At 51.6% G+C, this 27990-nt stretch overlaps 1 protein-coding gene across 1 annotated transcript in view; it reads right to left on the reverse strand.

Annotated features, from left to right (window-relative positions):
- Positions 1–27990, reverse strand: part of LOC119434974 (uncharacterized) — a 50030-nt gene that overhangs the window by 19275 nt on the left and 2765 nt on the right. Inside the window, exon 2 of the mRNA XM_037701967.1 lies at positions 115–278. Within this exon, the coding sequence (XP_037557895.1) occupies positions 115–278 (164 nt within the window). The remainder of the gene's footprint in view (positions 1–114; positions 279–27990) is intronic.

Here is a 27990-nt window from a genome sequence, read left to right on the forward strand (position 1 = left end):
ATTATCACACAACATGCCTTACTTTGAAGTTCCGTGACCAAAGGCCTTTTTATTCTCTACTCAGCCTATCCACAGCCAGCAGTGAAAAATAGAGATTAAAGAAATGACACTGACCAGCAGCTGCTGGTCGTAAAGGCATCTCTCTGTGGCCTGGCCTGGCCTGAGAATCCCCGTTCTCCATGTCAACCCGATGCTCATGTAGGTGCTCGTACTTGCCATTGCCTCTGTAGCCCTCAGAGGCATCGATCTTGTGCTCAGCTCCCACAGATATTGTGAACCTGCACACAAGCAAGTTATGAACACGTCCGATACAAAGTACACCGCTAAACCAGTAACCTACGCACAGCAATTAGGCTGACCACATATTCATCAATAATGGCAATGCATGGGAGAAATTATATACAGTTGATTACCATTATTCGACCCTGACGGGACTGATGAAATTGATCTAATTATTCAACGGTTCAAATAAACAAGAGAAAAAAACGAAAGAATTCAGTGTCATTCCAATCTGTGAGCTGAATGACCAGCGAAGCTGTGTATGTGGTGATTCACAGTCGCTCTGATGAAACGTTCAAAGTTTTAGGGATCGGGGCCACATGGACGCATCGCATTTCTTTTTGCCTCGCGGTTCTGGCGGGCAGCAGGCTTACACTTTGTGTCCATGGCCTGCTCATCGTCGGTGGTCTCATCCTGCCACGGCCGCGCCATTCCCTTGTGGCAGCAATAACGAGGCAATGTGCAAAGCTGCTGCCGACGCCGTCCGCGTTTCCCCTGTTTACGCTGTCCGTGTTTCCCCCAGCGGACGACTATTTTTTGTTAATATGTCTTCCCCCTCTCGCGGCGTTTATTTTTTCATTTTTCCACGATCCTTGTACTTAATTATTAACATTGTAGTGCATGAAAGTTTTTTTTTCTTTTTTATATATGTCAGAACACAGTGTCTTAAGAGTACTTATTGGGCTGAGGTTAGCATTTAGCTTGTGCATGAAAGACTCAATTGGTCTTTGGTGCATAAGCCCCTACTAGCTGTTTCACCAGGCTGGTAGAGGGGCATTTAAGGAGAGGAGGATGTGGGGATTGACGGTTGCGCCGGCACGAATGCACGGGCTTCACCTGCTCTGCCATCCCTCGCCACCGTTCCCCGCTCGCCTTATTCCCCGCCCGCGCCGCCTAACCGGTTCCCGCGGTGGCGATGCGCACGTGGCGGTTCGCGGTGAGGGCGGGGCGCTGACGTCACGCGGCCGCGTTTTTCGGCTGCTAGCGGCGGAGCGTGGCAGGCTCTTCTCTCCGGGAACCGGCGCACGGTACGTTCATGCTTTCCTCTCGTCCGCCGACACCTTTGTGACTAGGACTGGAGCTCGCGCACGGGTGCCTTTGCCCGTACAAGGAGCGCGTACTTTGTGCTGATCCTTTTCCTCCCGACGCTAAGCCGACGAGCGGTGCCATTAGTGCTCGCGCGAGGTCGTACCCCGCCCCACCGCACTTGCCAAAAGCCTAAGCAGAAGGATATGCCTGTGCTTCGCGAGTTGACCCATTGGTTATCACCAGAGCAAGTAGCATAGCCGCCGGGACTTTTCCTAGCGGCGTGTCCCAGCTTGAGCTGTGCTCTCGCCGCGACGTGCTATAGGCGCCTGTTATTGTATTTTCCGCCCTGGTGCGGACCCCTTTGGCTCCCCGCCGCGCGGGCTTTTGTGCAGTGCTGGTGCTGACGGTTTTATGTAAACGGTTTCCCGTCAACTCAGGGCTTTGCTGTGTTTCTTGCGTGCGTCGCTCGGCAGCCCCTTGCGGCCTCCGAGGTCGCAGCGAGCGGTGCTGGACTCGACGGCTGACGCGGGCCCTGTGTCTCGCTAAGCTCGAACCCGCGGTGGTTGGTCTCCTGTGAGACACCAGAACCCACACTGGCGCCCAACGTGATTCAAAGGCTCATTAGCCTTTGTCTGTGCTTAGCCGAGTCCATACGCCTTAGCGATTGGACTCGCCGCGTTATGTCTGCTAGGCGTAGTGACCTTTGGTCCATTGTTAATGCTAGCAGACGCTGCGTTGCTGGAGAACGGGGCCAGGGCCCCCCTTGAGCAGCGCACTCCTGCACCCTCGCTTGTAAACGACCCACTGTGGGACGGCAACGCGAGGCGCTACGTACCAGCTCCCTTTGGAGCAGTAGCGTTGTTGAAAAAGGGACCAGAGCCTCTCCTAATAGTGCACATGGGCACATTCGTCTGCCACGGCTCCCTTTGGAATGCTAAGCAGTGCGATGTCGCAGCGCCCGATCACTGACTCCTTCGGGAGTAAATGGAGCGCAGCGCGGAAACGGGGCCTTAGCCTTCTCTGACTTTTGCCCGTTGGCTGCTTCTCAATTGAACAGCCAAAACCAGTGGAATGCCGCGGCCCCCTGGGGATTCAATCACGGCGACCACGAATTCCACTCATACGTCTGCCTTTGGAGTACACTCGGTGGCGCCCAGTGGCACACCGATCGAGCACACACCTGTTTTATCGACGCTGGCTGCTTCTCAATTGAACAGCCAAAACCAGTGGAATGCCGCGGCCCCCTGTGGGGATTCTATCACGGCGACCACGAATTCCGCTCATACGTCTCCCTTTGGAGTACATTCGGTGGCGCGCAGTGGCACACCGATCTAGCAGGCGCCTGTTTTGTCAACGCTGGCTGCAAGCGGCCAAGCAATTCACGTATAGCTGCCTCAAGTGGCAGCTGTGAACGACAGCAGGCGTACCCCGCTAGGAGCCCTTTTTGCTCTGGGGACGGCGGCGCCGGCCGGTATCCCTGTGGAAACTGCGCCACTGATCGAGCTGGCTGGTCAGTTAACTCTTGCTCGATCGTGCCGCTAATGCGCCAATGGCTCCCTTTGGAGCAGGCGTACAGACGCCGTTGCATAACGCCGCCGAAATGATCCAGGCGCTCTCTGGGGCAGTTAAAACGCTGTCATCTGTTCCGAAATGCGCTCACCCGCTGTACGGTTGGCAGTCCCGACCTACAGCGGATACGGTGACCTGCTCAGTGCCAGGGACTACTGTTACTACCTCGCACGCTACCAGAGAGCTCTGGGTTTGAACGATCAGGATGTACTCGGACACGTCGTCCCTGTTGCACTCACTGACACGGCGGCTAGGTGGTACAGGCTTTCCGGACACCGTGCAAAACCCTCGAGGAGTTTCGCGCGGCATTCCTGCGTGAATTCCTACCCACTGACTACGAGAGTAGGATGCGGCGAGAGCTGGGCTACGTACACAGGCTCATGATGAGTCGCTTCAGGAGTACGTACGGGCGATGGAAGACCTTTTCTTATTCGCCGAGCCCAATTACTCGAAACGAGGAATGCGTCGAACGGGTGATCAGGCAGGCACATCCGACCTTTTCGGTACCTGCGTGGCGGCCGCTTCCGAATCTGGAGGAATTACCCGCTGAGGCAAAGCGCATTCAAGTGACATTATCGCCGCGCGCACACCTATCGCCCACCGCCGCCCGCCAGCGAGGCCCTTGAGCCGAGCTGGCGTGGAGAGGGCCTGAGCCCTTTCCCCAACGGCAACAACCCGGCCAAGCTGCCTTTGCGGCTGCAAGCGGATGTGTTGGAAGCTGAGCGCGCGCGCACTCTCGATCCATACATGCACGGGAGGTGGGCAGCCTGTGCTGCGCCACCGCTCGAAACGCATGTGCAGGGACGCTTTTCGACACTGCGCATCGCGGAGCGAAACGCTCGTTATCGGCCCCAGTGGCCAAGTGCTGAGCCGACCCCGGAAAGGAGCTGAAGCTGCTCCGCCTCGGGAAAGATACCGCGGCGGAGTACGCTGTTTTCGCTGTCAACAACTAGGGCACATTGCAAGGGATTGCACCGTGCCCCGGTCTCCTGTGAGGCTTGGAAACGGAATAGCAGGTCGCTCGTGGAGGCATGAGTGACCGAACCTTTGCTTGTCCACTCGGCGTACCGAGCAGGCTGTGTTGCTGGTGCGCACGCGCCGTTTATTCCGGTGACCATTGCCAGCCGCGAATTTTCGGCGCTGCTGGACATGGGCGCAAGCGCTTCGTTGTTCGGCGAACAGGTTTTGTCCAACTCGCACAAGCACGCAGTGCGCTTGCGGGACTGCCGAACGACATTCAATCTTGCGAAAGATGTGGCCCATTCGGCTGGCGCCGCAAGGCTGGATGTCAGTGGGGAGAGCGAATGAGACGCACGCGTTTTGTTCATCTCCCAGGGCTCAGTGTTCCTGTGATTCTCGGCCAGGACTTTCTCCTTAAAACTGGGATCGTTGTGGACACTGCGAATGGCGGCTATCGCGACGGTCAGTTCATGTGGCTAAAGCCGTACATCAGCCCGCCGGCGTCTGATCTTGCCTGTGCAGATGGGGCGTCGGAATCGGGCCGTGCGCCGGGTTCGGAGGCAAGCCCCCGAGCTTCGTGCTCGCCTGCTCATGGTCCCTGTGGGATCGAGAGGCACGGCACGAATCATGTCGAGCGCCGAGTTCGGGGGCAAGCCCCCGAGCTTCGCGCTCGCCTACTCATGGTCCCCTTTGGGATTGAGAGGCACGGCACGAACCGTGTCGCACGCAGAATTTGGAGGCAAGCCCCTGCGCTATGCGCTTGTCGACTCACAATCCCCAGTGGGATAGAGCGACACGGCACGAAGAGGCACCACATCCTCTGTCTGCCTGTGCGGCTCATTTGGATGATGCACAGAAGGCTCGTTTGTCGGCACTGTTACACGACAACGCAGACCTTTTCACCGATCAACCGGGCTGTACCGATTTGGCGAGCCACGCGATCGAAACTGGTGACGCGCTTCCTTTGAAGTGTAACCCCAGGCCCACCAGTCTTGCCAAGAGGCAGGTGATTGATGGTTTGCTGGACGAGATGCTATCGGCCGACATTATCCGCCGCTCGTACAGCGCCTGGGCATCTCCAATTGTTTTGGTGCTAAGAAAGATGGCAGTCATCACCTGTGCGTAGACTACCGATGATGATGATGATGATTTAATGGCATCCCCTTTGAAACGGGGCGGCGACAAATAGTCACCTAGCCTGCTTGATTTAATCAGGTATACCATACATGTTCTTTATCTAGCATTTCTGTATACCTCTCATTATTATTTTTCTTTTTCAAAAATTTACCTTGTGCCGCTGCCTATGATTTTAAGAGATCAGGTCGTATCCATCTTTTCCCTGCTTTTTTCCACCAGTACTCCAATCGTCTCTTGCTGATCTCTACGGCTGATCTGTTTGTTTCCTTCCACTTTGAAACCAAGCGCTTCTGGGATTTGCACGTTACCTACGGTTCTAGCTGGGTGGATCCCATCGCATTCCATCAGATGCGCTGAGTTTTCTGGATCTTTACTGCAGCATGCACATGTCATCTAGTTCCGAATATTTGTTCCGATATGTTTTCGTCCTTAGGCAACCGCCTCGAGCTTCAAATAGCAAGGCACTGCCCTTTATGTTATCGTACAGATTTTCCCTTCTAATTTCTTTCTCTCATTCTTGTAAATCTCCATTGTCCTTTTTGTTTCCATTCTTGCATCCAATTCACGGTCTCTATTTCTCTCACTTTCTTTCTGATGACCCCTGGTTGTCTATTTGCAGTTTCGATTATCCTGTACTTGGTTGCCAACTTCCTCGACCTCTTCCTCCATTCTGTGTCTACGCTTTTCATGTAGAGATACTGTGCACCTTTAGCCGCCCATTTTTTTCATCCATGTTCCTGAGCCTTTTTAAAACTAATTTTGCTATGTGCTTCTCTGACTTCAGAAGAGGCCCAACCCATGTCACCCTGCACTGCCTCATTTGTGGTAATACCGTGGGCTCCCAAAGCCAACCGGCTTACTGATCTTTGGTTAACTTCCAAACCCCCAATATATCCAATTTAAGCATATTGCCGCGACGCTATCTGTGCCCAACCACGCTGACGACAAAGACGACGACCTCGAGCTTGCAAGCGAGGTGCTAGAGAAGAAGAAGTTTGAACTGAGCGCTTTGTCCTCATTGCCTCAATTAAATACCGCTCTTCGCTCTTCTCTCCAGTGAGCCGTGACACTGGTAGAAGTGCTGGGTATCGCATCCTCGCCTAATGATTGGGACGACTCCTGCGAGTAGCCCTGCATCCAGCCCTTCAAGACATCATCCACGTGTCGAGACACCTGTGCACCGCGCAAGCTGCCGCCTGCAAGGTCTGTGCCCGGAATTCAGTCTCTTGCTAGGAAGTTTGTCAGCGACCGCACTGACTCAGGAAATGGCACTTGCAAGTACAACACAGGTGACTGTTCAGAACAATCTAGTCCCCTAAAGCTTCTGCGGTGACACGTATGAAGACGCCGAAGACTGGCTGGACCAGTACGAACGCGTGGCTAGGGTCAATCAGTGGCGTCCGGACCAGAAGCTTTCCAATGTGTACTTCGCTCTTGACGGTAGCGCAAGAAGGTGGTTTCAAAACCGCGAGGCACATTTGACAACGTGGGACGAATTTTTCCGTCGGCTAATTGATACCTTCGGAAGCACTGATCGCCGAGATAATGCACAACGCCTTCTGGCGTTGCGCATTCAGAAACCCAACGAAAGTGTCTCCATGTTTGCCAAGGACATGTCTCGTTTGTTTCGCCGTGCGGATCCTAACGTGCCTGATTCGAAGAAGCTGAGCCATCTCATCCGCGGCGTCAAAGAACAGCTATTCGCTGGTCTCGTGCGAAACCCGCTACAACAGTGGAAGAATTTATTAAGGAAGCCACAGCAATTGAGCGGGCACTCCAGCAGCGTAGCCGGCAATATGAACGCCTAACTAACGATGCACCTGCAGGAGCCGCAGTTCTGGCAGTGACCGACGAGACCTCGCTGCGTCAACTGATCAGAGATATGTGCGCGAGGAGATTGCGAAGCAAACTGCGACACCGAAGGAGTTTACTGTTGCTTTGGTCGCTGAAGTTGTCCGCCAAGAAATCCGGCAAGCATTTGCCTCTCCTGAGCCACTCCCTGAACCGTGTCCCGAGCCGCGCTTCGAGCCACGCTTTGAGCCACGCTACGAGCCACGTGCATATAGCTACGCTGACGCTGTCCGTCGCCCTCTTTCTACCGTGCCAGTACAGCAGTACCACCAGCGGCCACCTACTGCTGCCTGGATACAGAGAGAGCATTTCAGGCGACCCCAGCTTCGCAGGAACGACGTATGTCGCACTGCTGATCGCCGACCATTGTGTTTTCACTGTGGCGAACCAGGGCACATTTATCGTTTTTGCCCTCATCGCCAGGGTGGCATCCAGGAAATGTCACCTGCTACTCGCGACAGTTTCCAGAGAGAAATCCACGCTTCGACGACAGTATCACTCGGGAACAAGGCAGCTCAGCTAATCTCCGGTCGCGCTCGCCGTCTCCGTTACACTATTCTTCGCCGAACCGTCGCAGTTTCGCCGACGTGGTAAGAGGCCGCTCTCCAAGCCCACGGCGGGGAAACTGAAATCAGCGACCTCCGGGGGGAAGTTTGCAAGTCGTCCAACCACCGAAAATCCCCATTACTGAGCAAGGAGCAGAGCAACCCGGAGAAACGGAACACCGACGAATTGTGAGTGCCGACCTACTCTTAACGATTGATGGACACGACGTGACAGCTTTGGTTGATACTGACGCAGACTTTTCGATAATGAGTGAGCAGTTGGCAGACCGGCTTAAGAAAGTCAAAACGCAAAACGCAGTGGACGGGCCTCATATTCGAAATGCCGGGGGCCAGATAATGACACCTACAGGAAAATGTACTGCACGACTCCAGATAGGAAATAAGCTTTTGTCGCCTCTTTTATGATTTTAAAAGAGTGCTGCAGATCACTCATCCTTGGAATGGACTTCTTGCGGGAGTACAGCACTGTGGTTAACATACGGGATGGCGAGATAACCTGTGGGGATGCGCGATTCTCACGCGTCCCATGATGTGTTTTCCCCCATGTCTCCTGTAGTCCGGCTTCTCTGCGTGGCTAAGCCCGGCGCGTTGCGAGAGATGGCGCTAGTGTCGCGATGCTGGCGCCACCGAACGGCGGGGTCACTTGGGGGAAAAGGGTCGGAGGCGCTCTCTCTTTGGCTGGGGATCGGCGACCAACACGCACGAACGCTTCGCGTGCGCCAGCCCGCTTCGCGCGACCGTCGCGCGAGGATAAGAGCGGGACACCGGTATGGGAACCCGGATCGTTCGAGCGCGCACCGTTCGCGTGACCGTACACGTGAACGACTAGGCGATGGTGTCATAGCATGGGGCGAACGTATTCGCTCGCTATCGGGGGGGTGAGTCGGACTTCCTTGATTTGTCGGCCAGTGTGAATGTTCATTGGTTGTAATTCGGCTAGTGTGCTTAGTGTATGAAAGTTGCAATAAATGCCCTTGTGATTGTTGCACTACTGTGTTGTCGTTCCTTTGTCCCAAGAGCCATGTGAGACCCCACATCTGGCTGCCCAACGTGGATCTCTTGGGGCATCGGACGAATTTAACAGCTTTGCTCGGTTCGAGATGTTTCAACCGAAGCGTAGTCCTAGCGTGGATTTTGATCGCTAGTGTCGGCGGTGTGCTTTCTTCAGCGAGGCGCGGTTGCTGTAGCGTGCTTGACTTTTCGACATGTAAGCCTTTCGCGAGTGTTTTGAGTACTATCGTCGGTCCGAGAGCCGTGGTCTGCATCCTGGGAGAGCGAGGACTAGCGCGCGGAGCATTGGCAAGCCTGAAGGAGTGAGTACGGAAGCCTAGGGTGGTCCGAATTTCATATGTACATGCTCTCCTATCTTGACTTAGGAAGTCGGGCTCAGGGAGCCGGGTGGCCGCGGGCCACGGGTGCCGCTACGGGTGACTGGTATTGCGGCCTGGCACCGGGCGCTCCGACACCGTCTGGGACGGTGGGCGCCGTCAACTCGGATGCTGTGTGCACCGAGCGGAGTAGGACCACCTCACGGAGCTAACGTCTCCTCGCGGCTGCCTGTTCTTGTGCCCATTTTGGGTGTTGTTTTTTTTTGGATGCCGGTTGTTGTCAAAGTAGCGACGCATTAGGCCTAAGGCTTAACAAAGCGCCTGTCGCACGTTGAGGGACACAACCTGGTGGACCGTGGTGTTGAGATGTCGCACATTGCTGCCCTCATTAGATCGCCTCGCACGAATTGAAATTACTCGTTCGACTCAAAAAAAAAAAAAAAAAAACAAGCTTTGTTCACGTGAACTTAGCATCTGAAATGCCACCCGAAATTTTTGCTAGCCGAATTGAACATCGTACCACGTGGGCGATGCGTATGCCGAATTCCTCTCCCTTGCACTACTTTAGTGTTTGTCGAGTGCGTTGAGTGTACGCAGCGTGAGCGGAGTCACCCTGGTTTGCTGTCACCTGCACATCATCAGCGCTGCTGCCCCGGACTACAATCGAGCTGCCCAGGCTTTGGAGATGCCTGTGGTCAATTCGGCGCAGCGACTTCGGCGGCCGCCAATGTCCGGCTCGCAACCCTCGGCGGCTGGGAAAAGAGCCGGCAGTCACCAACGGCTACTGCGGCTCTCGTCAGCAGGGCGCGAGCGACGCTTGCTCGTGCCGACTTCTGCGTCGCCGTTTCCGGAGTCCTGGGCTGGAGTCGTGCCATCGAATCTGCAGACGTGGTGCTGTGACCAACGGACGCCAGCGGTGAACCCCAGTCAATATCGGCTCGCACGTTGCGGATAACGCGTGGACATTTACTCGGCGGCGCCACTGTCGCATGTACTAACTTTTGTTCGCGACGCGCGCGTTGATAGGCCTTGTGACATGTTTCGCCGGCGTATGTGTAGTGATTTAAGGTTGGGGGATGTGGGGATGCGCGATTCTCACGCGTCCCATGATGTTGTTTTCCCCGCATGTCTCCTGTAGTCCGGCTTCTCTGCGTGGCTAAGCCCGGCGCGTTGCGAGAGATGGCGCTAGTGTCGCGATGCTGGCGCCACCGAACGGCGGGGTCACTTGGGGGAAAAGGGTCGGAGGCGCTCTCTTTGGCTGGGGATCGGCGACCAACACGCACGAACGCTTCGCGCGTGCGCCGGCCCGCTTCGCGCGCGACCGTCGCGCGAGGCTAAGAGCGGGACACCGGTATGGACGAACCCGGATCGTTCGAGCGCGCCACCGTTCGCGTGACCGTACACGTGAACGACTAGGCGATGGTGTCATAGCATGGGGCGAACGTATTCGCTCGCTATCGGGTCGCGGTGAGTCGGACTTCCTTGATTTGTCGCGCGCCCGTGTGAATGTTCAATTGGTTGTAATTCGGCTAGTGTGCATTAGTGTATGAAAGGTGCAATAAATGCCCTTGTGATTGTCTGCACTACTGTGTTGTCGTTCCTTTGTCCCAAGAGCACATGTGAGACCCCACAAACGTTATCGAACAGTATAGACACGAGCCACAACGACGAGCGCCAACGTACATCATTACGTGTCGCCGACGACGACGTCTGCATACCACCACTATCATGCAGTCTTGTCTCCGTCAGTTGCGGAGAACAGTTTAACAAGGACGGTGTAGCCGAAAAATTAACTGCACTTCTGTTCCATCAAGGTGTTGCTATCGCTCGGGGTATCGTCAGCCTAATCGGTGGTCGCACAGAGGTACTACTGACAAATTTTACTAATGAATGCCGGCACATCAGTAAAGGCACCGCTGTGGCATACTTTGACGAAATGACCACGTTCAATACTGCTTTGCTGTCAAAGAGGAATCAACCACCGATACGATGCCACATGCACTGTCGTCGACGTTGACCCAGGTTTAGCGCCGCAACAGAAACAAAGTCTCAGGGAACTGCTTGACCATTTTAAGGACTGCTTCTCTACAACGTCGCGAGTGTGTCAAACACCACTGACGAAACACCGCATTATTACGGAGGAAACAGCAATACCCATCCGGCAGCATCCGTATCACGTGGCTGAGAAAGAGCGTGAAGCAATACAGCAGCAAGTCAAGAAAATGCTAGAAGATGATGTCATCCAGCCGTCAAAAAGTCCTTGGGGTCACCCGTGGTACTCGTTAAGAAGAAGGATGGTAGCCTGCGGTTTTGTATCGATTATTGCAAGCTGAATCGGATCGAAAAAAAGGTGTATCCCTTACCACGCATCGACGATTCCCTCGACAGGCTACACAGTCGGTACTCTCGTCAATGGACTTAAAGAGTGGGTACTGGCAAATAGAGGTCGATGAACAGGATCGCGAAAAGACTGCTTTTGTGACGCCTGATGGGCTCTATGAATTCAAAGTTCTCCCTTTTGGTTTGTGCTCCGCCCCAGCCACGTTCCAAAGGCTAATGGATACCGTTCTCTCAGACCTTAAGTGGAAGACTTGCTTAGTGTACCTAGACGATGTGATTGTTTATTCTGCCACATTTGATGAACATCTCAGACGGCTACGGTTAGTTCTTCAAGCCATACGGTCCGCTGGGCTTACTTTAAAACCTGAAAAGTGTCACTTTGGCTATGAAGAACTGCAGTTTTTGGGCCACGTTGTAAGCCACACAGGTGTCAGACCTGATCCTGAGAAAATCGCAGCTGTCGCAAAGTTTTCAAGGCCTACGGACAAGAAGGCAGTCAGACGCTTCCTGGGCCTATGCGCATATTACCGGCGAGTTATTGCGGGTTTTGCACGCATCGCCTCACCGCTGACTTGCCTAACCAGAGAAGATGTCGCGTTTGTGTGGGGCGAGGAGCAGGAGGTGGCATTTAACGAGTTGCAGCACCGTCTACAAACTCCACCTGTTCTTGCCCACTTTGACGTGGATGCGCCCACAATGATCCACACCGACGCCAGCAACGTGGGTCTAGGCGCCGTCCTTGTTCAGCGGCAAGACGCGCTGAGCGAGTTATCGCACGAGTAGAACACTGTCACGTGCCGAATCGAACTACTCCACCACAGAGAAGGAATGCTTGGCTGTAGTATGGGCAGTTACCAAGTTCCCCGACATATACAGCCGCCCATTTCAAGTCATAAGTGACCATTCTCTCTGTTGGTTGACCAACATGAAAGATCCATCTACACGTTTGGCACGCTGGGCCCTACGGCTTCAAGAGTACGACATGACAGTGGTCTATAAATCGGGACGGCAGCACTTAGATGCTGATGCCTTTCCAGATCGCCGATCGAGTCGTCAGGCGGAGATGATGAAGAATCCACAGGCTTTTTAGGAGTTGTTGATGCGGCCACCATCTCTCAACAACAACAAGAGGATCAGGAGCTCGCTTCTGTAATTATTTCTTAGAAGGCCGCACCACAAACAAGCCTGGATTGTTCTCAAGGGACCTGTCATCATTCTGCATACGCAACAGTGTTCTTTTTAGAAAGAACTTCTCTTCAACAGGGAACAGATATCTATAGTCGTCCCTAAAACTCTCCGCAATGAAAATTGCAGGCCTATCACGATGAATCTACCTCAGGCCACCTAGGGTACACAAGAACATTAGCGCGGATCAAGAGAAGTACTACTGGCCACGGCTTGCAGCACAGGTGAAGCACTACGTTCGAACGTGCCTGACTGCCAGCGACGAAAAGTACCACCTGCGAAACCTGCCGGACTATTACATCTGTTCCAGTGCCGGAAACGCCGTTTGCACAAATTGGGATGGACCTTTGGGTCCATTCCCAATATCTGCCGCCGGAATAAGTGGATTATAGTTGCGACAGGCTACCTTACGCGATATGCAGAAGCCAAGGCACTTCCGAGCAGCACAGCAGCCGAGGCCGCACAGTTCTTCATTGAAAACGTCGTCCTAAGGCACGGTGCTCCTGCGGTCATCGTAACCGACAGGGGAACCACGTTCACGGCTGAACTTTTGCGAACTGTACTAACGCTCAGTGGCACGGCACATAGAAAGACGACAGCCTATCACCCCCAAAGCAATGGACTTACGGAGCACCTCAACAAGACTCTCGCAGACATGCTGTGCATGTATGTCGATGTGGACCACAAGAACTGGGACCAAATATTACCCTACGTCACGTTTGCTTATAACACGGCTCGGCAAGAAACAACAAAAATGACACCATTCAGTCTCCTCCACGGTCGAGAAGTGACTACAATGCTGGATGCTATGCTGCCTCATGATTCCAGCGATTCCGAGACTGACGCGCAGATTTTACAGCGCGCGCCTAAGAAGCAAGACAGCTCGCACGCGTTCGCATAACTGGCCAGCAAGAGCGAGATGCTCGACGTTACAATCAACACCATCGATGCGTCGTCTGCCATCCCAGCCAAAGAGTCTGGGTTTGGACTCCAGTACGCCACGGGGCCTCGCGGAGAAACTTCTACGCCGATACGTCGGACCATACAAGGTTCTACGACGCCTTAGCGACGTCAACTATGAAGTTGTTCTGACAGCCCATCCTGCTCGAGGCGCCGTATGAACCTGCCTGAGACTGTGCACGTGGTGCCCATGAAACCTTATTTTTTCTGAATGACATGGGTACTCTCTGGTTTGCTGATCACCGGGTGCTACCCGCCGAGCATCGGGTCGATGCTCCTTATGGAGGGGGCAAATGCCGCGACGCTATCTGTGCCCAACCACGCTGACGACAAAGACGACGACCTCGAGCTTGCAAGCGAGGTGCTAGAGAAGAAGAAGTTTGAACTGAGCGCTTTGTCCTCATTGCCTCAATTAAATACCGCTCTTCGCTCTTGTCTCCAGTGAGCCGTGACAATATAACGGCATTTGCGAATGTTAGCGCTGGCACCATTACTCCTTTCCAGATTCCACACACCACCTCATACTTATTGTGGCCCCACAGTGTTCTGTGTTTCATTATTGCTGCATTCCGCTTCCCCTTTATTTTCAGATTATCTTGGTGGTTGTTTGAGTAATTCTTTCCTTCGTTTATGTGCGCGAGGTACTTATATTGCTTCACTATGGGTATTACTTGCTGTTGAATTGACACCACGAAGTTACTCGTGTGTTCATTAAAGATCATAATTCCTGATTTCTCTGTGCTAAACTTAAGGCCTAGATTTGTCGCTGCATTCCCACAGATATTCGCAAGTATCTGTAAATCTTTTTTATTGTCCGCTAGAAGCACAATGTCGTCTGCATACATCAGTCCGGGGACCTTCTGTTGCACCATTTGACCATTACGCATGTAGGATAAATCAAACCCTAATTCGCTGTTTTCGTCAGTCTTTCTATACCCTTGACGTAAAGCGTGAACAACAATGGTGACAGAGGGCATCCTTGCTTCAATCCTTGGTGAATTCCCACCATTTCATTTCCTTTTCTACCTTCCCATACCACTTGTACTTGGTTGTCTCTATAATCTCCCTCAGCAGCTCCACGAAATCGTCATCTATGCCTTCTTATTGAAGAATATCCCACAACAATTCCCTGTCTACGTTGTCATAAGCTCCTTTATTATCTAGAAATGCTATCCATATATGTCTTTTCTGAGCTACTGAAATCTCTATGCACTGAGTTAGTACAAACATATTGTCTTCTAAGCGTCTGCCTGGCCTGAACCCATTCTGTAGTTCCCCCAATACATCGTTTTTCTCCAGCCACTTCGACAGTTCTAATTATATAGTTTGCATTGCCATTCATATATCACCGACGTTACTGTAACTGGCCTGTACGAGCTCATCTTATCCTTATCTAATTTGCCTTTGTAGATGAGATTCATCTTGCTTTTACCATCCAACGGGAATTTTCTTTGTTCTAATCACTTGCTCTATGGCATTAGTCAGCAGTGCCTTGCTTTTTGGACCGAGGTTTTTGATTAGCTGTATTGGGATTTCATCGGGTCCTGCTGCCGTGTTGTTAGGGACATTTTCTGCTCCCTTTTTCCAATAAAAGCTTTCTATGCTAAATTTTGATCTCTCTGCCCTCTCTGCTGTTGCTGGATCTGTTGTCTAAACTGCGCTTTTTCTCGTGCCGAAGTTATCCCTAATAACGTCTGTGATGTACCGCATCGCATCATCTCCTTCGTAGATGTTACCGTCTTCATCCCTTATAGCCGTTTGCGAGTTTTTAGTTGGAGCTCCGAGTGCTTTTATATGGTTCCAGAATCTTTTTGGAGCGCTTTTATCTCTTTTGTGAATGTTATGCACCCAACGTTCACTTGCGCATTTAATTTTCTCTTGCACGAGATCACTCGCAACCCTTTTCTTTTCTCGGTATGTATTCCATCTAAGGAGCACCTCTTCTTCTTGTAATCCCAACTTTTTGGCTTCTCGATGAGCCCTAGATGCCTCTTTACGCTCTTCTATAGCTTTTACTTCCTTGTTCCACCACTTACGTGGTTTCCCCTTGCCAAACCAACAATTGTTTTGCCGTGTCCGCCTTATTTCATGCTGCATAACGTCCACCAGTTCCTTATATTCCCAGACTGCTGGAGGAAAATCCTCAATTTTCTTCTCTATGTTGTTTGCGATCTCTGTTATTTGCTCGTCATTCATATTTAAAAATTCTGAGGCTATTGGTTCATGTTCTGCGCTAGTATCTCGCCAAAATTTAATGCTAAACGTCTATGATCGCTTCCAGGCTATTTTTTCCATTTTCGTCTATTATCATTTGGTCTAGTTGTTCGTAGACCATTTCTGAGACTAAGGCGTAGTCGATACATGACTGCCTGTTTCCGCATTGCCACGTTACCTGTCCATGACACTTATTCTCCCTGTTAACTACTATAAGGTTCTGTTCATCACACAGATCCAGCACTAGAGAGCCGTTGTAATCAGTATATCCATCTCAATCGTCCATGTGTGCGTTCATATCTCCCACTAATATCATCTGGCCCGATTTACTGAACTCATTAATATCGCTTCTAATGCAATCAACCAATTCCTTATTTTTTTCTCTGCTATCACTACCTGTCCAAAGGTAAGCTACTCCCAGCCACGTCTTTTTACCTTGCCATGTGCCACTAATCCATAAATGTTCTTTACATGTCTCGTTTACCCTTTGCCACTTCAGACCTCGCCTAATTAGTACGCCTATGCCTTTCCTTGACCCGGTCATTCTGTTGCACCCTTCCCATACAAAATTGTCAATAACAGGCGGCTGCTCCTAATCTCTTAGATGTGTTTCGGTCAAGGTGTACACGCTAATCGCTCATCATTCAGCTGCGTTTGAATTTCCAGCCATTTTTCCTGCTTGCGACCACCCTGCATGTTAATGTAGCAAATTTTACCTTCTCTATTCTTATCCTTTCTGCATCTTTTCCTGACTCATGGTCGTCTAATTCTGCCCTTTACTGGTGTTTCGCTACGTTCAATACTTAATGCTGCTTCAATACTTACTCCTGCTTCCGCCGTCTGAACGGAGTGACTCATAGGATGCCTATCCGCTTCCTACGATTAGCCATTGTAGGTACCCTGGGCAGTGCAAGGTACTGTTACGCGAACGAAGAATTAAGTACAGGAGACTATTTACAAGTGTATTTACAAAAGATAGCTGCAGCGCTGGCCAGATCAGCGGAAAGCTCGAGAGCCCAGAGCAGTTCGTCTTCTTCGTCTAGGCGCCCGCGCGCCTCGTTCAAACAACCAAATACCACACGCGTGTAGCATAATCACCCGGCGGCAGAAGCGACGTCCCGGAGCGTCTAAATGTCATCACTGGGAGGGTGATACTGCTTCAGTCGTGTAACGTGCACGATATCACTGGACTGGGAAGCAGATGGGGCGTCAGGGGCGATCTCGTAGGTGACGGGAGTCACGGCACGAATCACTCGGTAGGGGCCTGTGTAACGAGACAGCAGTTTTTCTGACAGGCCGACCTGACGCGACGGAGACCATAGGAGCCGTCGCGTCAGATTGTACCGGTGTGTGGTCTGAATGCGGTCCGTTGCCCCGAGTGTGACCCGTTGCTTGCGCGCAATACCACTGGGCACTGGCGCGAGCTCGTCGGACCGTGACACAAAGACCTTTAGGTCGGCGATACAGGTTTTCCTGATGGGGATCCTTCAGCAATTAAGTGAGTGGAGACCACACTTTCTCTACTCGGTACGGACCAAGCCACTTAGGAATGAGCGAGGCTGAGAACCCCTTGGTCACGTCGCTAAAGAGCGTGGTTGCGCTACAGGACGAGATCATCTACCTTAAAAAAACATGGCGATGCTTCCGGTTGTATTTAGCCTTCTGCTGGGCCCTGGCCGACGCCAAACTCTGCCTTGCTCTACAGAGAGCCCGACAAAGCCTGTCCCGAAGTGCTGAAGCGTAAGCAGAACAGTCTGCCGGCGCCTCCTCGTCCCTGAGCTGGCGTTGCATGACACTGGTCCCCGGGTTTCCAACTCTCTTCCAAAATTGAGGAAGGGGGAGAGAAACCAGTCGAGCGATTCTCGGAGGTTCGGATTGCGAACGCGAGCTCACTCAAGTGGTTGGCCAATCCTTTTGACGTTTGGCAAAGACCGCTAACATTGGTTTGAGAGTTCTACTGAGTCTCTCCGTCAAATTGGACTGGGGATGGTAGGCGAAGTGGTGCAGTGATTAATTCCCAGGGAACGGCACGTAGCACCAAACACCCGAGCGGTGAAATAGGATGCACTGTCCGTAATCAGTCTTTTCGGAAAGCCGAATCGATAAAACATTTCCTGTAGCCTTTCCAGCACCGCTCGCACTGTCATTTTACGAAGCGGAAACTGTTCCACCCATTTAGAAAGCGATCAACAACTACCAGGAGGTGGTGAAACCTGCTTACTCCTGGGGAAAGGCCCCATAAGATCGCAGGTGGCCACTTGCCACGGACGCTCACTGTCGATTGGTTTCATCAGCCCGGGCGGCTTGCCACCCCTTGATTTCACCATTTGACAGACATGGCAGGGACGGCAATAGCGAAAAATGTCACGCTTTATGCCAGGCCAGGTCACAGTTTGGCTTAGTTTCGCAAAAACTTTAGAGCTACTCAAATGACCGGCCAAGGGTTTGTCAAGAGAACATCGCAACAGTGGGCTTCTCAGACATTTGGGGATAACCACCTTAAGGGGGGACGTACGAAAGAAGAAGGTGAACCGAGGGGCTCGATTTTGTTAATCATAACCACATAAAGCCAACAGACAATGATACCAAGGAAAGCATCGGGGAAATTAAGTGTAGTTGAAAATGGAATGTAGAAAATAATGAAGAAAAGGGAAATGAAAGTGGACAAGGGTCTCGAATCTGGCAGCCTTGATGTCATTAGGTAGCATGTGAGGGTTTATTAGCCATGTGACTGCTCTCCCAAGATCACGTGTATCGTGACGCCATCGGTCTAAAAAGGACGTTCCACATCCGCCCACCTTGGTTCTGAGTGGCACTGGCTAACACTCCTAGGGCTAGATCTTGTAAATATTGTTACGATGAAGGTAAAGAAGAAGGTGACGCGAACGAGAGGAAGACGAAGACTCTGGCGTTCTTCTACACTCGTGGGCCTGCTTTCTTCCTGCAACATTTTGGTGGAGGTGCTGGGTACAATCACGGAACTTCGCAGCAGACGTCATCTACCTGCCGCCACAATGGCATATCAACCGACACAACCGGCAACGCCTCAGCAGTCCACGCCAACGGTCATCCTCACTCATCTGGGACCCGGGGACATTTTGTGGCACGGACAACGCCGACGTCGAGGACTGGCTTGCGATGTACGAACGAGTGTGCGACAACAACAGGTGGGATCCAACAATGATGCTAGCAAACCTCAAGTTTTATCTAAAAGGAACTGCGATGCAATGGTACGATACGCATGAAGCTGACCTAACAAGCTGGGATGTCTGCAAAGAAAAAATGCGAGACCTGTTTGACAGACCTGTTGGTCGTCAGTTGGCAGCAAAAAAAGAACTTGCATGCCGCGCTCAGACGTCCACAGAATCCTATGTCGTGTACATACAGGATGTGCTGGCTCTCTGGAGCAAAGCTGATAACACCATGACCGAGGTGGTCAAGATTGGTCACATACTAAAAGGTACTGCAGATGACGCCTTCAATCTCCTGATGTGTAAGGATTGTGCCACTGTGGATGCACTTATAAAGGAGTGCCGACGCTTCGAACAAGCGAAAGGCCGCCGCGTCCCTCAACATTTCGACAGACTGCCCAATACCGCCGCGACATCTTCGTGCGAAGACTCGCCGCGGTTCGTTCAGCCGACAGGATCAGAAGATATAACCCGTATCGTTCTCCGTGCGCTTGAGGCCATGGCTCCGGGTCCAATTCGTTCCGACTGTCGGGAATGTGTGCCCGCTATCTCGCTTATACAAGCGGTCGTTCGGGAGGAAATAGTGAGTTTGGGCATTCCATTTCTCTGCTCGGTCCGCCATACGAACACCTACCAGATTTCTCCGGCCGCTCACTCCCAGACGCAAAGCTTTCCGCCACTCCGCCGCAACCCCGCTGACTGGCGCACAGCGGATGACAGACCCATCTGTTTAATTGTTCTGGTATTGGACACATCGCCCGTCATTGCCGTAACCGCTGGTCGTCGTCTCCTCGGTGGTCGTCTCCGAGTCACTACCGCCAAGTACCAGACAATCGCACTTTCTCGCCCTACACGCCGCCTAGGAACATCAATGCCGACAGTGCTCCACCAAGACCCAGCCGCTCCCCGTCTCCGCAAGGCCGTCGGTCCCGTTCGCCTCTCGTCCACCGCTCTTCGTCCCCATCTGCAACCGGTCGCTTCGCTTTGGGAAACTAGGCGGTGCAGCTACCGGAGGTGAAGCTGCAACTCCGACCCGGCCCACAAATCCTCTGTTGACCCTGCCTACACGTGGAAACCTACTGGACATTGAAGTTGATGGTGTTCCTGTTACATCGCTGGTTGACACAGGAGCGCAGCTTTCAGTTATGAGCGCTGCTCCGCCGAAGGCTCAAAAAGGTTCTGACTCCCGCCGTACCGTGCACTGTGCGAGTCGCCGATGGGAGTACTTCACCTGTTCTTGGAACGTGCACAGCACGTGTGACCATTGCGGGCCATTATAGCGTTGGATTATTTATCGTCCTTGAACACTGTCCACACGACCTAATTCTCGGCCTCGACTTCCTTTCGAAACACTCTGCCCAAGTTGACTGCTCCGCAGGTGTTGTACAGCATCTGCCGCTTCCTGCCGACGCAGACGCAACAACTTGTGCTTCACCCCACTTATGTTCTGCTGAGTTTGCAAGGCTGTCTCCACAGGCGGCTACCAATGTCCTCCTGACGCCCTGTCCTCCCGTACCTGATGGCGAGTACGTCGTGTCCCCGCTTACTGACATGGTTTTGTCACAAAATATTGCCCTACCGAGCACCTTAATCCGGATCCTCGAAAACTGCGCTCAGGTGCCCATCCTCAATTTTGGATTTTCGACGCATGTGCTGCCGCACGGTATTGCCGTCGCACTTATCACTCCTTTGGAAGAATTTGAGATTTCTTCTTTGGCCTCCGAATCCTTCCCGAGTACCAACGCACCTTTGTCACCCATTCCTTCGTGCTCGACGCCTGTGGACGATGTTTGTAAGATGATCGCCCCTGACCTTCCTTCCGAGCAAACAACAGCTCTTCGTCACCTCCTGTCATCTTATCGGGATATCTTTGATTTGGACGACCGTCCACTTGGTCAGACATCTGTTGTCACGCATCGCATCAACACCGGTGACGCCAGCCCCATTCATACGCGGCCATATCGTGTCTCTGCAACAGAAAAGGCCATAATCCAGAAAGAGGTTGACAAGATGATGGACAAGAACATCATTGAACCTTCCAGTAGCCCGTGGGCATCACCGGTTGTCTTAGTAAAGAAAAAAGACAACTCGTGGCGCTTCTGCGTTGACTACCGTCACCTCAACAAGATAACAAAGAAGGATGTTTACCCCCTGCCTCGCATTGACGACGCTCTTGACTGCCTTCACGGATCCCAATACTTTTCATCAATTGACCTCCGCTCCGGCTATTGGCAGATTAGCGTCGACGAGATGGACCGTGAGAAAACCGCCTTCGTCACACCGGACGGTCTGTACCAATTTAAAGTCATGCCCTTTGGATTATGCAATGCGCCACCTACATTCGAGCGCATGATGGACTCTGCTGCGCGGCTTGAAGTGGTCTACATGCCTCTGTTACCTCGACGATGTGATTGTGTTTTCGTCGAACTTTGAGAGCCACCTGAGGCGCCTCACGACCATACTCTCCGTGTTTCGCAGGGCTGGCCTTCAGCTAAACTCCTCCAAGTGCCATTTCGGTCGCCGTGAAATTACCATGCTCGGCCATCTCGTAAACGCCGCCGGAATCCAACCTGATCCACAGAAACTCCACGCCGTGCGCAATTTTTCTGTACCTTGTTCAACAAACGATGTCCGTAGTTTTCTGGGCTTATGCTCTTATTTCCGGCGATTGGTGAAACAATTTGCCGACATCGCTCGCCCTCTCACTGACCTTCTTAAGAAAGATGCCTCTTTCTCTTGGGGACCACTGCAGGAGCACGCCTTCTCTACCCTGATCGAGCGGCTTACAACCTCCCCGATTCTGTCACACTTTGACCCTTCTGCGCCTACTGAAGTACGAACTGACACGAGTGGTTATGGCATTGGCGCTGTCCTCGCTCAACGTCAACAGGGCCACGACTGTGTCATCGCTTACGCCAGCCGCCTTCTTTCCACGCCCGAGCGAAATTACTCCACCACTGAGAGGGAATGCCTCGCGCTCGTATGGGCGGTTGCGAAATTTCGGCCGTACCTTTTCGGTCGCAGCTTCTGCGTCGTAACCGATCATCATGCCCTCTGCTGGCTCTCCTCTTTGAAGGACCTAACTGGACGACTTGCACGGTGGGCATTGTGTCTACAAGAAATACATTTTCTATTATGTATAAGTCAGGGCACCTGCATAAAGACGCTGACTGCCTGTCCCGCAATCCAGTGGATCAACCGGACAATACCGATGCAGACTCGGACATCAGTACTCTGTCCCTCTCCGGCTTTCTCCATATTGGCGACGAGCAACACCAAGACCCTCTTCTTCGAACGCTTATGGAACGCCTAAGCTCCTTGCCCAATGACCCGTCGCTCCGGATGTTCACCTTGCGCGATGTAACTTTATACCATCGTAGCTTTCGTCCTGATGGCCCGGAGCTCCTCCTAGTCGTTCCAAAGCACCTTCGACTGGCCGTGCTCCAGCAACTTCACGACGCTCCTACTGCTGGACATCTGGGCATCACTCGTACTTACGACCGCCTGGCGCCGCTTCTTCTGGCCCGGCATTTATCGCTCTGTACGCCGTTATGTCACTTCTTGCGACCTGTGTCAGCGCCGCAAAACACCTGCTATGCCTCCTGCTGGTTTGCTTCAACCAATTGCTATCCCTACAGAGCCCTTCTTCCGTGTGGGCCTCGACCTCCTTGGCCCCTTTCCTATTTCTATGAAAGGAAACAAATGGATTGCTGTAGCAACAGATCATGCCACGAGATATGCCATTACATGAGCGATGCCAACCAGCTGCGCTACAGATGTCGCCGACTTCCTACTATACGACGTCATCCTGCACCACGGCGCCCCTCGCCAGTTACTCACGGATCGCGGCCGCTACTTTCTCTCGAAGGTCGCCGATGATCTGCTCCGCTCCTGTTCTACAGAACACCAGCTCGCTACCGCGTACCACCCTCAAACGAACGGCCTCAGCGAACGACTCAACCGCACACTAACTGAAATGCTGGCCCTGTACGTTGACGACGATCACCGCGACTGGGACTCGCTTTACCGTACATCACTTTCGCATACAACTCGTTCCGTCACGATACTGCCGGATTCTCCCCATTTTACCTTTTGTATGGCCGCGACTCCACCTTGCCCTTCGACACATTGCTACCTTCCGCAGTACAATCATCCAGCACTGGTTACGCTCGCGATGCTATTGCCTTAGCCGCCCAGGCCCGAGAGGTCGCCCGTCATCGCCTCACAGTCTCGCAAGCCTCTCAAAAACGACGCTACGACCTTCGGTACCGAGACCACCATTTTTCACCTGGTTCCCTTGTCCTTCTCTGGACGCCTTCACGCCGCGTCGGCTTGTCGGAAAAACTACTTTCCCGTTATTCTGGTCCATACCAGATCTTACGACAACTGCCCGATGTGACATACGAGATCGCCCCAGTCGGTCAGCCTTCAGTGCCTCCCAACGTCACCAGCGATGTTGTTCACGTCGCCAGGCTCAAGCCCTATGTCCCCCCATTAAGCGACGCTCCATAACCTGCACCGGGACGGAGCTAACCCCACCGGGAGGGTGATGTTACGGTGAAGGGAAAGAAGAGGTGACGCGAACGAGAGGAAGACGAAGACTCTGGCCCAAGTTAGTGAACGAATTGATGGCCGTCGCCGTAACACAATTGGTAGTGCAATGCACGCGTAATGCGGAGGTTGCGGGTTCGGCTCCCGCCGGCGACAAGTTATCTTTTTGTCCACTTTCATTTCCCTATTCTTCATTATTTTTTACATTCCATTTTCAACTACACTGAAGTTCCCCGATGCTTTCCTTGGTATCATTGTCTGTTGGCTTTATGTGGCTATGATTAACAAAATCGAGCGCCTCGATTCACCTTCTTGTTTCGTATTTCATTACGAGGGTCTCGAATCTGGCAGCCTTGATGTCATTAGGTATCATGCGAGGGTTTATTAGCCATGTGATTGCTCTCCCAAGATCACGTGTATGGTGACGCCATCGGGCTAAAAAGGATGTTCCACATCCTACCTTGGTTCTGAGTGGCACTGGCTAATACTCCTAGGGCTAGATCTTGAAAATATAAATACCCAAGTTAGTGGACGAATTGATGGTCGTTGCCGTAGCACAATTGGTAGTGCAACGCACGCGTAATGCGGAGGTTGCGGGTTCGGCTCACGCTGGCGACAAGTTATCTTTTTGTCCACTTTCATTTCCCTTTTCTTCATTATTTCTACATTCCATTTTCAACTACACTTAATTTCCCCGATGCTTTCCTTGGAATAATTGTCTGTTGGCTTTATGTGGTTAAGGGGGGACGTGGCTTTGAAAATAAACTTCCTGATTTCTTCATGAATTTTGATGAAAAATGGCACAAATGTTTAGAATGTCTCCCTGATACTTCCATGAAAGTTTCAGAGTGATACCTTGAGAACATTTTATGGAGCAGACTTTTTTTTCTTGAACTTTCTGGAGGGCCTGGGGAGCTTAAAAACACGATGGAAGGCTCGTTGAGTATTGATTGCATAGCTCAATGCGTGCTGGAGGTCGTGACAGTCTTACTTTTTTTTTTCGCAACACAAATGTTTTAGACAGAAATTTTTCAAGTTACCTTCGCACCAAGCACACTTTCGGGGTGAACGAATAGTGACACCATAAACTTATAAAAAGCAAGATAAACATGCGAGACTGTCTTGACCTGCACTGTAGTCCAAGGAACGTGACAAAAAAAATCAGCTCCAGAAGAAATCCGCTCAGAAAAAATCAGCTCCAGAAAAAAACGAAGAAATCAGCTCCAGAAACTGAGCAGAAAGGCGAAAAAACAGTTTGAGAAAACGGCTCTCAAAGTTTCTCCTTCTCTTCAGTTCTCTAAAACGCACCAAATTTGTAATCTTTGATGTGTTTTGTGATGTGGGGCTTCTTGGAGATGTGGCCTCTGGTCTGCTGTGCCTTCGTTCTTGCTTTTTCATTTTTGTATGGCATTCTTTACTGCTGCTTTACAAAGAGCATGGTGCCTGGGTTTCAAACCAAGTGAAGTGCAGAACTATGTCGGTATAAATATACAGTAGTTCTAGCATTGTACCTGCAGACTACCTCATTGATAGCAGTCTCTAGTACAGTCAGTGAGGCATTGTTTTCTTTTGGTAGAATCGATCATGTTACTGAATGAAGGCTCTCAGCAGCGTTCTGGATCATCTTCCATTGACAATGGCTATGGATGTTAGTAGAGCCACTGATAGATAGGCAGCAATGCAGCTGCTAGGTGCTTTCCAGCCTGTACTTTTGTATGATGCCTCACTTCTGCAGCCAGATGTCTGTGCCAGCCCAAGTGGCCTAGTGAAAAGAGCTCATGATGAGGTTCTCTTTATGAAGGGGTGGTATGATAAGTATTGGTACGAGATATTGTGGCAATACGATAATAGAGTCGGTGCACGATGTGCTAAGTCGGGGTCTGAGGTGTCGATGTGCGAAATGCCTATATATATCCGGTACTGCTATATAGCGGTTACGTATAAGAGGTCTACTGTACTAAGGCATGCAGTACTATGGCTTCCTGCAGATCTGTTTCTGACAGCTGGAATCCTATTCAGGTTTGCTTTGTGGGGTATTTATGTGTATTGGTATTGCCCATTGGTGCAATTGGTCATTCCAACGAATTGGTGCCCATTCGTTTCAACCAATTGGAACCCATTGGGTACAATTGGTCACTCCAACAAAAACCAATTGGTCACGTTCCAGTTGTTCCAATTGGTCCAATTACTATGTACTAATTTACGATTGGAAATTTTCCAAGTGGTACCAATTGTAAATTTCCCAATTGGAGTCAATTGTTTTTTTCTGACAGCTAGGGCAGGGCTGTTAGTGACATCCCGAATTGGTGAGTATTTTTGCATATTTTTGCATTTGGATTGTTGTAATTCAGCAATAGTACTCAAAGTTCCTCTGTAACCCCCTCCGTACTGCAGAACCACATGATACTGCCTGCCTAAGGTGTACTGCCATTCCTTATGTGCCCAGTGTAAGCGAAGCTTCGACACATGTCATGCCCAGCTACAACTTGCAAGCGGCCCATGTTCTTTCTCACACGTTGCACCACGAGCTGATGAGGGTGAAGGATAAACTAAAAAAAGAAAAGTTCCTGGGAGTTGTATATAAGATACTCTATGCGGACTGTGATTACATTTGTATTGGCAAGAGTGGAAATTTCACGAAGCATCTAAAAGAGCACATTACGACGTCAAAATGAAAAAGGTTGCTTCCAATGCCCTCACTGAGCATGCACATACTGTGCCACACAGTATTAACTGGGACCATGAGTTAATTATCGCCAGGGAAAGAAACTGGACACTGTGGGGATGCGCGACTCACTTGTCCCCTGATATGTTTTTCCCGCATGGCTTCCATCTCCTGAAATCCGGCTTTGCCGCGTGACTTTACATCGGTGGTCGGTGTGGTTGCATAGCAGTATGAGAGATGGCGCAAGTGCTGCGCTGCTAATGCCACCTAACGGCGGGGTTACTTGGGCGCAAAAGGAAGCAAGCTGTGCCTGTTTGACGTGGGGTCAGCAAACAGCACGGATGCTTCAGTGTGCGCCGACCGTTTCGCAGGACCATCCCGAGAACGTTTTGGAGGGTGGGCAGCGGGATGAACAAACACGATCGTTCGAGTGCACCACCGTTCTCGTGACCGTAAACACGAACAATTAGACGTTGGTGTCCAGCACGGGGCAAAATATAGTAAGCCTGCTTATAACGAACATCATTATAACAAATTCCTGGATATAACGAAGTTTTATATTTCCCGCCGTTACTCCATAGAAGCACATGTAGTTGAGACCTCTATGAACGAATTGGCAGCAGAAGACCCCCTCGAAATAACGAATTTTCCCCGCCGACAACCTAGAGATTTCGCCTCAAATTTTGTCATTTTGCACTAACAGCAACGGAAGCACCTTCTCCGCCGCGACGGAATGCTAAGTGGCGGCAACGCGCTTGAATTCACGGCGACTGCGAGGCGAGAGCACATGTGCGTACGTGCGAGCGAGCGTGCGCGAGGCGGGCCTGCATCCCTCACCCCGGCGATCTTGCCGCCGCGGGGTGTGACCTTTCCCCCTCCTTCATTCAAACCTGATGCCGCCGCTTGCTGCAGCTGGCTTAGCCCCCAAGCCGGCAGTTCTGTCCTGTTGCCGAAGAGAAAAAAAAAAACCTTTTTTTTTCAGCGTGCTGGCAGCGCAACGCTTTGGTTACTGAGCAAGTCTCTGCGCTTCACTTCACTAACCTGACACTAGGTGACACTATACGACGCTACGATGCCATCGTGTCACTCGCTCATCGTTTCCGACGCCACGCTAGTGCGAAGTGCCACGTGTCCACTTATCCAGTACCTGGTGTGAGATTTCAAGGAGGAGTACTTCGACGAAGAAGCAAGATATGACCTTGTCTGCAGTTCGCTTTGAAGATAAGCCCGCGCGGGAGCACAATTTTTCCACATCAAAGATCCCTTTCAAGATACGGCGGCCGCCGCCGAAGTAAACGCCGCTCTTTCTCGCCTCCCCCGCCGTGCCTAGCGCGGAAGTGCGCTTCCGCCCCCCCCCTTTCCCCTCGCGCGAGCGAGATTGAGTCGGCTGACCGCCGCAACCTTTCACTCGCACACAGCGTACGGCGCCCGGCAACGATGTTGCCGTGTTTGTCCTTTACATGGAACCTCAAAGCGACGTCCACGGTGGCAGCACAAATGCCCTTCGTTATAAATGAGCTTCTGCGCGGTTACTACTCCGACAGCGACAGTGAATTCGCACCCCCTACCAGCAGCTTCTCCGTGTTACCGGGAACTCATCTCGAAGGCCATGCTTTTGTGCACGGCAATCGGCAACAGCTGTATCAGCAAAAATACATGATGGTGGCCATGTTGTAATTTCACTATCGCAGGCGACTGTCGTCCGGCGTCGCAACTCGAGAATCGAACGTCTGCGCACCTGAGCCGATTTTGTGTCTGTACGTGTAGAACAAGAAAAATAGTACCCACTAACCGTTTGGTGGCAATGAGCGACTATGGCTTAAGCGGTCAGCCAATACATGGGGTTCAATGGGGGCTGGGTGGGGGAATATTCACAACTACGTTTAAACCGCAATTACGCAGTAAGCGGGTACGTATTAACGAGGTTTGACTGTACTATCTACTGTTCGTATAGCTGTTGCTAATTTGCTGCCGCAATCGATGCTCGCCTTTCGGGCGAAACTGGGATTTTTTGTTCATCGCAACTTTAGTGTATTGGGAGTAAATCTTGAGCGATAGTACATACGGTAAGCGTTTCTTTTTCGAATTTTTGTGCCGAACCTGCATATAACAAAATCCTCTTTATAACAAAGTTTTTCGGGAATTTGTCAATTTCGTTATATCCA

Source organism: Dermacentor silvarum, unplaced genomic scaffold (genome assembly GCF_013339745.2).
Source record: "Dermacentor silvarum isolate Dsil-2018 unplaced genomic scaffold, BIME_Dsil_1.4 Seq357, whole genome shotgun sequence".
Classification (NCBI taxonomy): domain Eukaryota; kingdom Metazoa; phylum Arthropoda; class Arachnida; order Ixodida; family Ixodidae; genus Dermacentor; species Dermacentor silvarum.